The sequence below is a fragment of the Lepisosteus platostomus genome, chromosome 7, assembly GCF_059453375.1.
Source record: "Lepisosteus platostomus isolate fLepPlt1 chromosome 7, fLepPlt1.hap1, whole genome shotgun sequence".
NCBI lineage: Eukaryota > Metazoa > Chordata > Actinopteri > Semionotiformes > Lepisosteidae > Lepisosteus > Lepisosteus platostomus.
The window spans coordinates 13,053,048-13,069,890 of NC_142617.1; the positions used below are offsets into that span (position 1 = coordinate 13,053,048).

General features: G+C 37.5%; 1 protein-coding gene across 1 annotated transcript; it reads right to left on the bottom strand.

Moving 5' to 3' along the window:
• Window positions 1-9,052: 9,052 nt before the first annotated feature.
• Window positions 9,053-10,790, bottom strand: LOC148658237 (olfactory receptor 6N1-like). Its single transcript, XM_088639697.1, has 3 exons — window positions 10,748-10,790; window positions 9,424-10,052; window positions 9,053-9,160 (listed from the first exon to the last, which is right to left on the bottom strand). The coding sequence occupies exons 1-3, from the start codon at window positions 10,788-10,790 to the stop codon at window positions 9,053-9,055; spliced, it is 780 nt and encodes a 259-aa protein (XP_088495823.1).
• Between the last annotated feature and the right edge of the window lie 6,053 nt (window positions 10,791-16,843).

The window sequence follows — 16,843 nt, forward strand, 5'->3', positions numbered from 1 at the left end:
GAGACATGTCTGTTCACTTGGTTCCTGTACAGCAGAATCTTGCCCAAGAGCACTGTGCAATTCTATTGGTAATTCTCTTGAAACACACAGAGCTATTACTGTTCTCTTTTTATTGGGCTGCAGATGCATTTAATTGGTCTATAAATGGCATATTACTGTATTTATAATGTTTGCAGGAACAGAAAAAAACAGTACATTTCCTCCAAAAGGACAAGAAATAAAAACTCCCTGACACATATTGGGAGAATTTTAGTCCCATTTAGTACCTAAAGGAAAGTATTTATTAAATAATTAAATAATTGATTAAATGTCAAATACATAAAATACCTAATAGGTCAAACACATAATACAATTCTAGTTGTGATGACACTATGTTGGTCCTTTGTGTATTTGACTTTACACTTTCTGTCTTCAAAAATCTTTTTGTCAATTATTTTGTACACATATGAACTTGGAAAAAACAGCTACTTAAATAACATTAATAATTCTTAAATACCTGTTAAATAATCTATAAGGATTTGCAGTGAAAATGCAATTGCAAGAGTTTTATAAATCTTGCCCTGTTTTGCTAGGATTAAAAGATGCAGAGCTATACATTCTGCAGGAAAACAACTCTCTATGCAGTGTACTGTACCAACCGAATGAGTGTGTTTAACACTGATTTTTTTTCAGTAGTTTACTCGGTTTATAGATTCCACATAAATATCTATTGCTGTTAACCATGTGAATACTCAATACTAATTTTGTTTAATTGAGTTGTCTTTTGGGCTCAGCTTTTAAGGTACACAAAGTAACACAATCGTCTCGTGCCTAATCAGCAGCAAACCCAGGTTATCGGGCTGTCCAAGTTAGAACAAAACAGAAAATTAAGTGAGGCCAATGGGAGAGGATGAGAATTTAAACGTACGGCAGAATGCCTAAGGTAAATTTACATACCCTTGCCTTTGCTATTCATTGCATATTGTTCCAGGATTATACAGAAAATCTGATATACAGTACAGTAGCGGTAGTAACTAGAAAACCGCGATTAAATGTATCGTGAATGTGCATTGCGTTTTACTGTTCCTTTGCCAGTTATGTGAATTCAGTTCGCTTGTCGATTATCCTGTAATTGTCCTTTTTTAACGATTGTAGAGTTCATTTCAGAGTGTGTATTCTGGACATCGTAGTTTCGCTGTGTTGTGTAGTGTTGTTTAAATGCAACGAACCACGACATATTATTGTTAATGCTAGGCATCTACGCTCCTTTCTTAAAAAGGTAAATAACACGAACCTTTTAAACAGTTTCCTATATCATAACTGAACTTGAACTTGAACTTGAACTTTATTGCAATATGTAACCGGTACTGGTACAATGGAATTCTTACTTACAGAAAGTCTCTCGATTGTAAAACAAGTGTAAAAAAACAAGACAAAGTGCAAACAGTGCATCAAGACAATGTACAAACAAACAATAGACAATGTGCAAGTAAACATGTAGACAGTTTGAATGTAAACAATACAGATGTGTAAACAATGACTGGAGATGTGCAATAGATAAGAAATCATAAAGAGGTAGATGGTGATGGTGTAGGTGTGGTCCGAGGGGGATGGCTAAATGTGTTCGCCAGTCTCACTGCTTGTGGGTAGAAGCTATTGAAGAATCTAGTGGTCAGTGTCCGTATGCTCTTATATCTCTTGCCTGAGGGCAGTGGGGTGAAGAGCTCATGCCTGGGGTGGTGACTGTCCTCTGTGATGGCCAGAATTCTACCACGGCTGCGGTCCTCATAGAGCTGTTTAATCTCGGTGAGACCGCAGCCGATGATCTTCTGGGCCATATTGACCATTCTCTGCAGTGCCTTTCTTTCTCACGAAGAGGTGTTGCCATACCACACGGTGATCCCGTTGGTGAGGACGCTCTCAATGGTGCAGCGGTAGAAGTTCACCAACACATGTATTGGCATCCCCCATCGCTTGAGGCACCTCAAGAAATAAAGGCGCTGCTGAGCCTTCTTCATGATAGAGTCAGTGTTCACAGTCCAGGTTAGATCTTTAGAGATGTGAATTCCCAAAAACCTAAAGCTGGTGACTGTTTCCACTTCCGTTCCATCAATACTGAGTGGGCTGTGAGTGTGTGGCCTGTGTCTCCGAAAGTCCACTATTAGCTCTTTCGTTTTCTTTATGTTCAAGTCCAGGTTATTGCTATGACACCACCTAAGCAGCTGTACAACTTCATCCCTGTAAGTGGACTCGTCATCATTACTGATCAGTCCTATTATAGTGGTGTCATCGGCAAACTTAATGATGCGGTTGTTGTTGTGTCTTGCTGTGCAGTCGTGAGTAAATAGGGAGTACAACCTTGGACTCAGACAGCAGCCTTGTGGGGTTCCAGTGCTCAGGGTGAGTGGTGTTGATGTTTTATTGCCTATCCGCACCACCTGTGGTCTCTCGATAAGAAAGTCCAGCAGCCAGTTGCAGACAGAGTCTGCAATTCACGCATATACAGTAAGTGTACAGTATGTATATGTATAACTGTATGATTTACTCTACATTTATATGTCTAAAAAATTTAGTAAATGGATGAAATTTATATTTATAATTGTTCACCTGTGGAAAGTCCTCTCCCATCCTCAAAAAAGTGTCTGGATACCATGCAATGGTAATTAAGTTACCACATTCAGCCATACACCTGTACTGTACCATTGTCCTTAACATATTGTAATGCTTACGGCCACCAGTGAGTGTGTAAGAGCCGGTTTACCAGAGCGGTGATGTCACCGCCCTTCCCTGTGATAGCAGGGGCTACAACCGCTGGGCTGAGGGGAGATCTCTCTTTAGCTCAACAGGCTGTTGAGTGACGCCGGAGGCCTGGGTTCGAGTCCCCGACCGTGGGGGGCCCACCAGATGCGGCGGCGGCAAGGGGCCCACCTGAACCCTATAGCGTTACATTGGTGTCAGCAGTGGGATGGGAAAGCCCTTCGCCGAGGTCGGCGAGTTAAGCGGGGGAGAGTGTAACACTTACGGCCACCAGTGAGTGTGTAAGAGCCGGCTTAACAGAGCGGTGACATCACCGCCCTTCCTTGTGATAGCAGGGGCTACAGCCGCTGGGCTGAGGGGATATCTCTCTTTAGCTCAACAGGCTGTTGAGTGACGCCGGAGGCCTGGGTTCGAGTCCCCGACCGTGGGGGGCCCACCAGATGCGGCGGCGGCAAGGGGGCCCACCTGAACCCTATAGCGTTACATTGGTGTCAGCAGTGGGATGGGATAGCCCTTCGCCGAGGTCGGCGAGTTAAGCGGGGGAGAGTGTAACACTTAAGGCCACCAGTGAGTGTGTAAGAGCCGGCTTAACAGAGCGGTGACATCACCGCCCTTCCCTGTGATAGCAGGGGCTACAGCCACTGGGCTGAGGGGAGATCTATCTTTAGCTCAACAGGCTGGGTCCCTGTTGAGTAACGCGGGAGGCCTGGGTTCGAGTCCCCGATGGTGGGGGGCTGACCTGATGCGGCGGCGGCAAGGGCGCCCACCTGAACCCTGAAGCGTTACATTGGTGTCAGAAGCGGGGTGGGATAGCCCTTCGCTGAGGTCGGCGAGTTAAGCGGGGGAGAGTGTAATGCATACAGCCACCATTGAGTGTGTAAGAGCTGGCTTACCAGAGTGGTGATGTCACCGCCCTCCCCTGTGATAGCAGGGGCCCACAGCCCCTGGGCGAAGGGAGAACTTCCTTGAGCACAAGCGGCTGGGTCCCTGTTGAGCTACGCTGGCGGTTGCAGGTTTGAATCCCCGACGGTGGGGGGCCGACTGAACCCCGGAGCGTTACAATATAAAATATTGAATTATCTAGAAAAAGAAGAACAGGTGTACAGGTGTATTTTGTTCTAAATAATCCATTAATGTAACTCAGATTTATTCTTAAACTTTGAGCAAAATTACTTCTGCTGTCACAGGTTCTATAAATAATAGAATATGAAGCACAGTACCAATCTGTGTTATATTTTATTGAAGCGTATGAGAACAGAGAATGCTAACTTCTAAGATTAAATTTTCCATTTCTGCTGAATTTGTTTATGTGCACTGACATTGGAGTCATTGAAATCCAAGTGTCTGAACTGAACTTCCCAGAAGTGAGTGACCTTAATCCTGCTGTACCCGTATAAGTATACGTATAGAAAGGACAATTTAATTTGTTTTTCTTGAAAATGACATTGAATGAGATGTTTTCTACAAGTTTGTGTGTTGTATTGTCATTTCTTTCATCACTGTTTGAAGAGGATGAGAGATATGCAAGATGCAAGATGTTTAAGGGTCATTCAATATTATTAACCACATTTGGGTGAAATTCATTACATAGTAAGCAAAACAGTCTTTATGGAAAAATCAAATTTTTTTTTTAGAAATCTGCACTCTGCTGTAAGATGATGCACTGGGCATCTATCTTAAATTCTATGACTTAAGCTTTATGGGTTTGAATGTTAGGGCTGCTTCATGTTTTTTTTAAAAGCTATTAAGATTAAGTTGATTCAAAAGTGATGAAAGGGCTCTGCAGACCTCCCAAATGGATAATATTTCTAAAGTATTTTCTGTCAAGGTGTTCATACCCATGTTTTCAGATTGTACCTGAGAATAAGACAGTATTTATTGCCTGCGTGATGCAGGAACACTGCCTAGAGGAATGCCAGACAGCTGCACAGTTGAGATGTACAGTATGCGCTGTAAATACAGTACATGGAAGATGACAATCTCTGACAGGCAGAAAGCCTCATAATGAGCTCTAACTTATGAAAAAGGGACACGTTTGACACTTCAAAGTGATTGCACTGTCCCAAATAAGAAGAATTTGCAAGAGACAACATCTTTGGCTCTCTCATTGGTAACAATTTGGTAGTAGATGTAGGTCGTTTTTGCAAAATTAGTGATTCCATTGTTGCTGGTGCTGGTGCTGAAATCAAACCTTTGATGGAAGTTAGAAATCTTGTTATTTTTGTCCCTGTTTTATTATTTGGGGTATGTGTCATACCCATGCTCGTTGCACTAAGAACAATCACACCAGACTCACTGGTCGAGGGGAGGGTGTGCTAACAATGCCAATTCTGTCGTTCAGTTGGTAGCCACAACTATGCGGTATGGAAGGCAAGCAGTGCCACCTGTCAGATTCTTTTCACATTCAGTATTTCAGACCCACCTTAAATCCAGTATTTAGTCTCAGTTTGTTTGTTACTACTCTTAGTGTTCAGTTACTTATCTTCCAAGCTTTGCCTGTGCTTGCCTTCTCAACTTGTTCCAAGATTGCCCCTGTACTGTGCTTGTAATTTTAACCCTGGCTTGCTGTTTCTCCATCATTTCCTTGTTTTCCTTTGGTACTTGAAGGCTCTGAGGCTTCCTTTACCTTGACTTTACCTCTGCCTGTTTCTGACTACAGTTCAAATGACATTTTCGTGTTTGCCTGTTTCCTGAACCTGCACCTGATTCCAGTCTCCTGCCTCAGACCGTGTCACTGTTACTGAGAGTATAGCAGGAATGTGTACAATATGTAACAGCATAAGATTATCTTCCACCTGCATTACATTGCTTGGTTAAGATTCTTGCTCTTTCTGTCTGATGCTGAAATATTGATACATGCCTGTATTTCGTTAAGATTAGAAAACTGTCATTCTTTGCTTATTGCAGTATTTTTAAGGTACTTAATAGGCTTCTGTAATGTATGTCCTAAAGTCCTTTGCTCTTCTTCTACTACCAGAAGAAAACTCTCACCCTACTGGCTCCCAGTAAAATGTAGACTGGTCTTCAAGGCAATCCTACTTACTTCCAAGGCACTGAATAGTCTAATTCTAGATTATTATTTTATATTAAATAATGTTATTAAAATATTAGAGTATTAGATTCTGTAATAATCTAGACTAGATTATTATTGAATAAAATAATTATTATCATATTAGTATAATGCTAGATTGTTATTTTATGTTAATATTTTATATTAAAATTTATTTGAGGATTTATTACATGAGTATATTAAGTTCATAGTTCAAATCATGACATCTATTTCTTCTGGCTTTCTTACTCTATCAGTGACCAGACTCCACACAAGGGGCAATAGAGTCTTCTCAATTGTCCTGGTGGATATGAGGTTCTTTTCTTTGGATTCATCCCTCTTCTGATTCCAATTCTACTGATGGGGTGAGTGGCCTTAAAGTTCAATTGGGACTTCATCTGACCATAGCACCCAGTTGCATTCAATGTCCCAGTGGTGTTTGGATAAACTCCAACCTCTTCAATATTTTTCTTGTTGTCAGTAAGGGCTTTTTTCTGCCAACCCTTCCAAATAGTCTATTGGCATGGATATACCATATACCATGAAAATAGTTCACCAACTGTGACCTTGGGTTCTTTTTTGTCTTCCTCACCTTCCTCACTGTGCACACACTGTGCACATATCCTCACATGATGCACTTGTGTCTTTTCCCTGGTAGGTTAACCACTGTTATAGTAGTTTTGAATTTCTTCATTATTGTCCTAATAGTGCTTAGTGGTATATTTAACTTTTTAATGTATTTTTTGTATCCATAACATGACTTGTTAAGAATAACAACCATCTGTTGTAGGGGATCCAATAACGCCAGTGTTTTTGAGGAAAACATAGTATTACTCCTTTATAAACATCAGTTTTGAAATAATATTTTTAGAATAAAAGCCTGCAGTTTTCCATTTTTGGTGCAGAGAATATAGCTCATTATCTGTTTCTTTTATACATATTTTTGTTCATCTTTATTGAGAGTGTCAATAAATTCTTGAACCCACTGTACGTTGTTTTTGAAAAGCATTAATAAATTATTATACAGTTCCGAAACAATATGCTTTTGCCTTAGAATCTTTTCCATATTTTTAGAATTACCTCAAATTAGCTTTTATCTTTTTATGTACTGACCAATAAAAGAATGTTACCCTATGCTTGTATGTTTTTTTGAAAAATGAAAATATGCAGATTTTGGATATTGCCTGAACATATTGGCAGAATTTTGATTACTTGATCATTCATGACTGATTGATATACTCAAGAGGCTACAACTTGTTGCCTTTGAGTTAATTGTCTTTGAACATGTCACAGGCACCACCGCAGCCCTGGAATGGAGATTCAACATTGATTTTATATTGCAATTATTTACTTACTTTTATTTATTTCCATATTTCATTACCTGGGATCCTAAAGCAAGTTCAAAAAAGTTCTAACTGAGAGCTTTTAAAGGAGAGTTTGTGTAATTAAGGATCAAGAATTTCTTTCCCCATGGCCTTGTATACAGACACTAATTAAAGCACTAAGGAGAAGGTAATACAATTCGTGTTTTAAGTGAGACATTTTTTAAAGCTATTATGCTGCATGACATCTCAGCAGTCTTAAGGTTAATAAGGTATTAAAAGGTGACCTAACCTTTTGACAGACAGCTGTCATCTAAACAAAGCTGTAATAACTTCCACAATGTTTATGATGTACTGTAGGTTTTCTGATTTATGATGAACAAATATATGATAATTAGCTGGATAGGGTAATTTCTCTGTGTTTTTTTGTAATTTTTTTTTGTTCGTTATTATGATGTCAGTGCTGTAGCATTGTAAACATTGACTTCCTTTTAGTGAGTGTGCTGGCTTTTCCATTAAATATCTTAGAAACAATACATTAAAAACATTTCTAAATACATCAGAGCTGCGTTCCTTTCACTCTTATATGCTTGAAACCTTTATAAGTTGTTGAGTTATATTAAATAGGAGGCAGTTTACGCTAGATTCATGTATTGTTTTTTGTGCTGATTTGAAATGGAAAAGCTACAAGTTGCCTCTCATTTATCTGGATGGTGAACGGTACAACAGAACTTCAGCTTCAAAAACAACAGCTTGTAATGCAATCAAGAAGTGTGTCTCTACAAATCAAACTTGTCAGTTTAATTATCATCCTGTGATAGTTTTTGAAAGGATTATATTAAAGGTAAATATCCCAAATAAGAATGGAATATGACAATGGTGTATTGATTGAGTAACATGTGCATATGTACAAATGAGGAACGGGTAAATGTTTATTCCATGCTGAACGGAACAGAAAAGAAACACAAAGTTTCAGCTGTGGAGCCTTCTTTAGGTGTGAGTTGTGTACACAACTGAAGAAGGCTCCACAGCCGAAACATTGTGTTTCTTTTCCTTTTAGAATGGAATAAACCTTAACCTCTTTTTTTGCAGCCTATGCATGCTTCTTACTCAAACTCCATATTTACAAATAGCTGACTTTGGTGTAAGCCCGGAGTCATATTTCTCTTATACTGAAGTTTACTAAAGCAACGTTGTGGATTCTTACTGCTGCCACAGTACTAATTTAAAAACCTGTGCATTTACACACTGTAATTTAGCTCAGATTCAGGCAGAGTATTTAGGAACATATATAGGAAATTTGGAATTTACTATAGGCCTGAATTTGAAGACAAAGTGGAGCACTGTGCAGAAGGTTGTGTGAACTGCAGCAAATCCAGAATTGTATTTTTTTATCGAGCATAGAGCACTCTGCAAAGAGCTGGAAATAATATACAGTATATATTTCTTACATTAAAACACTTTAATTATCAAACTCAAACAGCTCCATGGGATTAAAGTAAAGAAGAAAACACAAAATATGTTTTCAGACTTTTTCAACTGTTAATATAATACAGAAGGAGAAACTGTAGCGCACGTAGAAAATATTTAACTGCTGAAAAAAAAGCTTTTATTTTTTGTATTAATAAAATATGAAAATACAGCCTTTTCCAGGATCATGTTCTTATTACATTAAATAGTATTGTAATATGATACAATCTAGTGTTGCATATGTTTTTGTAGCTTTGAATGCATTTTGAATTACCCAGCCTTCCCTGAAAAGTAAACACTAACTGACCACAAGATTAAATCACCATTTCGGACAAAAATAATAATAATGCATATTACGGAAAACTGGTCTAATTCAAGTAACATTAAGATAGTTTCTTTAGTAACAAAAGGAGTCATTAAAAGCTGAGGTGCAGTCACACCAGACCTCCGGGGTAAGAACTGAAGATCAGTGGTGTCACCATTCAAGGACAAAATACGTAGAGAAACGTCTGGTTCTCAAGGAAAAGTTCTTTTTCTTGGGAACTGTTTTCGTAAAGCTCTCTTTATCTCCTTGTTTCTGAAACTGTAAACAATAGGATTAACTAGAGGAGTCAGGAAACAGTTGACAATAGAGATTACCATTATGGCTCTTTGAGGAACATTTTGAAACTTTGCACTAATGTAAACACAGGAATGAGCTAGGTAGAAGGTAAGAACAACAATGAGGTGGGAAGAACAGGTGGAAAAGGCTTTAAGATGCCCATCAGAAGATCCAATTCTGAAAACTGACAAAATAATTTTGCTGTATGACCAAACTATGACTGTGAATGGGAAGTAGATTATTACAAGAGCAAGTCCAAGAGCTAGATCTAATAAAAATGTGGTGTCCATACAGGCCAGTCTCACCACAGGTGGGTAGTCACAAAACCAAAAAAACACTTGGTTGTTGCAGAAAGGTAACTGTGTTGCAAGAATCACGGCAACTGAAGCTCCACAAAATCCTAAAATCCAAGCTGTAACTGCCAGGAGAGCACACACCCCATTGGTAACAATAGTGCTATAGTGCAGAGGCTTGCATATAGCAACATAACGATCATAAGCCATGACAGTTAGAAGAAAGCTTTCAACTGACTGTAATGACAAATAGAAGTACATTTGTAAAAAACATCCTGAAATGGAAATGGCCATGTCATTCTTTATGCACACAGATATCATTTTGGGTATCACAGTAGTTGTGATGACTATGTCTATGAAAGATAAATTACTGAGCAAAATGTACATTGGTGTGTGTAGCCTGTGATCAGATACCACTAAAGTTAAAATTGTCAGGTTTCCCATGAGAACCAGCAAGTACACCACCAGCAGGATGATGGAGAGTTCTGTGTAGAACTCATTACGACCCAGCTCTCCTCCTAGGAGTAAAAACTCTGTGAGCTGGGAGACAGTTGTGTTTGAGTCTGCAAGCTGAGTCACATCTGGAGGAAGAACAAATAAACTCATATAAACAGTTGTCACCAAAATAATTTTCCATGTTCCAGAACTCAGATGTTTGCTTATGCATTGCTTATATATTGACATTAAATCTAACTAAAATAAGTTTTAACCTTATGAAGTACAGATTGAAATAATGATTAAAATTCAACAGAAAGTAATGGCATTTCATTGCCTATATATTGAAATTGAATCTAACTAAAATAGATTTAATGGGATGAAGTACAGATTGAAAAAATGACTATAACTTGTCAGACAAGACAGGCAAGGTCTAACCTTTTGCAGTGCCATTACTTTTTACCTATTTGTTAGAACATCTACTATTGTTTCTATTTCAGAAAACACTTCAATTTTAGAAAGGGGAAAATGTGTTCAATTTCAGTCAATTGTATCACATATATCATTAATGAAACATGTTATCGTGTTGGTAGCACTATATATTATCAAAACTACTTTAAAGCACATAAATTACATTACCTCAAAAGTCAAAATATTCAGGTTGAGATACAGTAGGAACAGATTTTAATTTTTTAAAATTAAAATAGCAACTATGAAATATAGAACAAAACAAAGAAGTCACTGTAAATTCGGAATGTGCCATTTCTTTGGTATAGAAAGAAAAACAATAATTACAAAATAATTGATAAGAATGAAACTATAGTAATTTGACTTGACTTACTTTGTATTTGGTCTAATGTGGTAGTGGGTGTTATCGCTGTCATGTTGTCTAAGTGAAACTTTCTCCTGCTGTTATTATAAATCACAACCCAGTAATTTGAATAATGCCTCCCATTGAAGCAGGTAATTGGGAGTTGTTAGGCAGCAAAGAAAGTAAGACTTTACTTTGGGGAGATTGAAAGCAGCTCATTATTGAAGACTCTGTCAGACTAATTATAAATCTTTCTGAAAGAAAAGATTGTTACTAAGTTCATGTTGATCTGACTTGTGAATTGTCAGATAACTAGGCCTCAGTCTAATGATGAATATTTCTAAGATGTTAGTACTTAAGAAGAAAATGAATCTTAAATGTATTCTGATATTGATTAGGGTTATTAGCACCACAGTTTACAAGTCCTATAAAATATAGAGGGCATTTTTTAATTGCATTGTTGCATATGCAGATACATTGGTATTAAACATTTAAGGTCCTTTCTGGTGCAAATAAGAAAGAATGACCCCAGCACACAAAAAAGGAAAAAATAAATAGAATTTGTTGAAAAAGAATGGAATTTAACTTTTTGATTTATCTCTTTGAAAAAGTGTCTAGATTTCCAATCTAATAATCCACACAGACAAGTAGACTTTGACTTTCGCAGTACACACTCCTCTTCTTAGTGTAACGCCCTCTGCACCCAGAGGGCATTCCTTCTCTGTCCTGTCTCTCATTTCCAGTTCTTTGCTGTCCTTCCGGTGTTTCTCTCTCTCTGGGTCTATATATTTCCGGGTCTTTCAGTCTGCCTTGGCTCAGCATTGACGTTCGGATGTCCTGAGACCCACCTAGCACCAGGTCGCCCCACGTCCTCTACCCGAGGGCATTGGTTTCTATACAGCATTCCCTGAACAGCTGAGCCTGGACTAACCCCCGTCTCGCTGCTACGCATAGGGTCTTTGCGCTCTCCTGTCATTTCACGGTTCGTCCTTTCCGACATCCGTGACACTTTGTACATTTAACTGTGACAAATGCAAGATAGACCTTTCTATCCTCCCCGATTCTCCTGTAGTTGATACACATTAATAAACAGTAAACAGGGAACTAAGCCTGTAGTATGGAATCTGAATGATGAGCTATAAGTGAAGCTTAAAAGCTGTAATAGTATTATGTAGTACAAATATTGAACAGTATGTAGGTCGCATTTTGGTTCTATGATTTCTTGCTTCCTTTTGACCAGTGAATATATACTGTATAACACAACAAACAGAAAAACAGAAATTGGGGAATCTTTTTTAACAATTAAAAAAAACATACTTTAGGGAAAGTCTTACTCTTGAAAACTCCAAATGAATGATCAAGCAGTAAATACAAAGGAAAGGCTATTGAAGTAATAATAGGATATAGAAATATTGTTATGGAGTAATAATGCTCCATAACACTATGCACTCAGCAGAAAGTACACAGTTTTGTGCTGGTGAAGATGAATTGTGTAATTAGTTCATATTGATTAATTAGGAATTGTAGACAATCTAAAATGGCACAGAATATCATGTAGGCTACATTTTGGTTGTAGGATTTATCGCTTCCTTTTGACCAGTGAATATATACTGTATAACACAACAAACAGACACAGAAAAACAGAAAACACAATCTCCTCAGAGATATTAAATGGAACTGAAATGCTGGCTTCTATCAGGAGTCAAGAATTTCATAAAGGAAAAAAGTCAGCCAGCTCTGCAGCACTATAATTCCAAGAAGGATTCCCGCGAATAAGAAATTCCAGAAAAAGAGACTCCAGCTAATTACCTTGTACAGTATAAGCGAAACACTATTTCAAGAATTTACAGTTTATGTTATCTATTTACCAGTTATTCCATCCAAATAAACATGAAAGCTTTGAAACAACTTTGAAGGCCCTGTGTATGTTTCTGACCAGGTGGCTTAACCCTTTAACTGTTCACCTGGAAGGCAGAAACATGTTCACTACAGGATGTCAGTATTTTGAAAAAATGAATTAGAGAAGCAAGAGAAATCCTTATTTTCTTGACTTTTACTCATTGAAAGGTCAGCTAAAGAATTTTCATGTTTGTTCTCTAAATTTGATTTTCATCAACGGCAGGTGAAAACAAAATTAAAGACAGAATGAATCGATACACATGTATCAAAGAGGTTTGTTGAAAAAAACAACCAATTCATTTTTTTATATTTTGAAGATGAGACCTTTATATATATTTTTTTAGAGTTGCATATTCTATTACGCATAATTCACTATCACATTATTCAGCTCTCGGTCTGTAATCTAGTTCTCTCTACATTCTCATGGAGTAACACAAGATGGAGCAGAAGTTAAAAAATATTCTATCTATCAGTCTCTCATGTGAAGAAGGCAAAGCGGACTTTAGATACCCTTACCTTCATCACGGCATGTGGCTCTGGGGAATAACAACTTCTAATTGGTTGAACAGTTTCACATGACCATGTGTAATAGACTTGTGTGTAAAGGAGTTTAATCACACTTGTAAAACACAACACAATAAATTTGTGATAAAGCATGCTAAATTTCTGACTGCCATATAAATTACAAAACCACCATTAAACAAGTAACTTTCTGCACATTTCTATAATTTTGGAGATGAAACTATTTAGAACTGGTACGGTTTGGGACCTTTCCAGTGAAGACTGTAGCCCATCCCAGAGAAGAAAGTCAGTGCACCAGCAGCAGATAATCCATCATTAGAAAGACATTTATTCCTATCAAGGTTCACAGCAATGCAGAGCCTACCCCAAGGTGACAGGTGACCTACATCCTAGAGGAGATACCATTCTGTCACAGGACACACACAAGCACACAGGGACAATTTAGACACATCTGTTAATCTAGCCAGCTTGGAAGGGGGTAGGAAAGTGGCTTTCCTACCAAAACCCTCTCAAAAAATTGCAGGCCTTAAAAAAATCTTTTTCAAATCAATGCAAAAATCACTGTTTGAAAATCACTGTCCAAAAACGTACTGATAGGTTAATTGTCTTCTGGGAAAATTGGCTCTAGATGTGAGTGTGTGAAAATCTGTTTGTGTGTCTGCTCTGTGATGGACTGGTGTCCTGTCCAAGGTGTAGCCTGCCTTGTGCTCAATGCTTGCTGGGATAGGATCTTGCCTTCTTGCAACCCTGAATTGGAAGAAGCAGTTAGAAAATGGATAGATGGATCAAATAAATAATAAACATACACAAATGTTGTACAGATGTCAATAAAGATATTAAAATTGCTTAAATAAAAGCATGTTATTACATAAGAAGCATACGCTAAAATGTAATCTCTTGAAAAAACACTCCTCTTCTTTTTTATTTCTTTACCTAGTCACAATGTTTTGTTGAGATATGGCCTGCTAGAGTTTCTTCATTTGCAGATCTAATACTAATTAACTCCAGAGTGAATACAACTCGTTTGTTCTATACTCATTAAATGTCCTCTGACTAATTATAAGTGAACAAGATAATAGCTCAAAGCAATTAACTACAGGAGAGTTTTGTTGAAATACATGGCTCAGCAGCACTTAGGAGCCTGATGCAACCCAGGGTGTATGTCTGAATGTTACTATGTGCATGACTATCACCAGGCCAGCCCTTTAATGAAGAAACCCTAGATGAACAAAACATCTTTTGTAAAACATATCTGATAACCACAGTATCCTATGCTCACATTTGCACTTTATTTTCAATTTCCCTACAGTATTATCACATTTATGAATTTATTCAATTTACTTTTTAATGAGTTTTTTTTCACGGTATGTTTCTATGATTTACAATTGTTTAACTGTAGTCAATGGACTTTTACCTCGGTAGACTAATGTAAACATTTGATATATCACATGCATGGAGCTATACATTTGAAAACAGGGACTATCGGGAAATCATTAAATGCCATTTTAGTTGAGTGGCTTCCAGCATATCCTCATGAAGTCATGCGGTAGGTCTAATTTGATGAATGAATATGCTGTTAATAACTGACCTATCAAGAAGGCCTTTATCAGTTGTTACGGTTTGTATGAGACTGTACAGTATAAGAATAATAGACCACAAAGAACAATTTGTTTCATTTGGATCTATGTGTTCTGTATCAAGGTAAAACGACATTAAATGTTTTTCATGGTGCAATACCAATTCCAGAAGGCTCAACCATGAATTGACAGTTACTGTATCTGTCATGTCATATGTAGCAAAGACCTGTAGGTAGGACAGTCCCTTTCAGGCCTTTCAGACCCATGGGGAATCTGGTGGAATTCTGGTGGAAGGGCCACCATTTTTTCTCAACCATCCGACACTGGAGGTGGAGATGATGTGGTCAGCATCAGACTCAGACTCGCCTATTACCCCCGGAAGGATTAGCCCCCAGTGCTCATTTGGAAATCAGGTTTAGGGGACCTGAGAGCCGTCTGGAAGGAATTAGAGCAAGCTACTGTACATTGTTTAGCCCTACCTGGGATTGACCCCGGGACTTTCCAGTCAGGAGCTAGACGCCCCTGCTGTCTGAACTACTGTACCACAGCTCTGCAAAGACCTGTAGCTGAGGTTTATCACAAGATATCTAGAGAAGAAGCCACAGCTCCCCTATTTGTCTAGATCTGTGAAAATCCATGTTTGTTCATACTGTATATTGGAGCTCTTTTAGTTTATTTAACAGAATTATCCTGTTGTGCATTTACACACTAATAGGCTACAAAGTCTTATTTGGTGAAACAGTAGTGCTGAAAAGCCTAAATGTTCATCTGCGTGTAGGTAAAAAGTTAAAATCTTGGTTCAAGAACACACATCAAAGTCATTAAAAATCTGATGGCGATATTTCATTGGCATTTTACTGTAGAGTTGAGGATTCATGTGAGATGTCAGTGCTGCTATTTGGGTTCAGAAGCCTGATAACTATACAGCATCATTTTTATCCACCAAAAGCATTGGCTCGATTTGCTTTAGATTATGGTTTGGTAATGAATAATACTTATAAAACAGTCTAAAAGATACAAATTGATGATTTAGTTAATTTTAAACTGTGCAAAGTAAAACAGCCATTTGTGGAAAACCTGTAAGAGATAAACCAGATTTAATATATCTCCTGAAATTGTCTTTTTTTCTGTTCCTTTCCATGGCAGGCTTCTCAATGTACTGTACAGTGTATCCCTGAATCTGTAATCCAGATTGACTCAGAAATGTATGTCCAATTTATGGCTGCATAAATTACCCTGACTCCTAGGAGTGTTATCAGAATCTTTGAGGATGGCTGCAGAAGTAAATGTCACTTAATAATAATGATAATAATAATACATGAAATCCTTTAAAAATGTTTGTTAATAAAATATTGTATTGTATTAGATGCATCTAAAGAACTAAACACGTCTGCTTGTTGTTTTCTCAAATAGTTACATATGTTGTATACATTTATTCAAATGGGGGAAAAATCATGTTTTTTCTAATCTTCATAATGTTAATGTAGGATTTGCAGACTATGCAGTGGCTGATATTTTTTTCTGGTAGTGGAAACTTAACTCACTAGGGTTTTTCCATCTGGAGCTAATTGCACCATGATATCTTAATTGACACATCTTTTGGGATCCCGTAATGAAAATAAATATGTTTTGTTTAACTTTGTTTTGAGTCCATATCTGTCACCGACACTGCACAGGTAAGCATCGCCGGCAGAGAAACCATATGAATAATCTGAAATTTAGTTAATGTTTCTTTACGACATTAATTATAGTTCCTCTGTTTCTGTAATAGGTGAAATCAGGAGTAGGCTTGAGATAGATAATGTGTAACTATAAAAAGTAACCCTTCAAAATGTATGGACAAAAAAATCATAATTGTTGATAATATGAAAATAAGACAATAAGATACTTTATTTCGCAAACGTATGATGAACATCGAGTTAATGTATACAAATTCTAAAATAAAATGATTTTTAAACTTTTTTTTGTAGTAATTAATCAATAGAAAAAGTCGTATTATTTTAAAATCCCCTTGACATCCCAAACGTGTCGTATTCAGATACACAGAAAACACAGCAAGTATAAAGTATAGTATAGAAAATAAGACAAACATAAACCTTAATTTTCCACTGTTTGATCCACTGTTTCG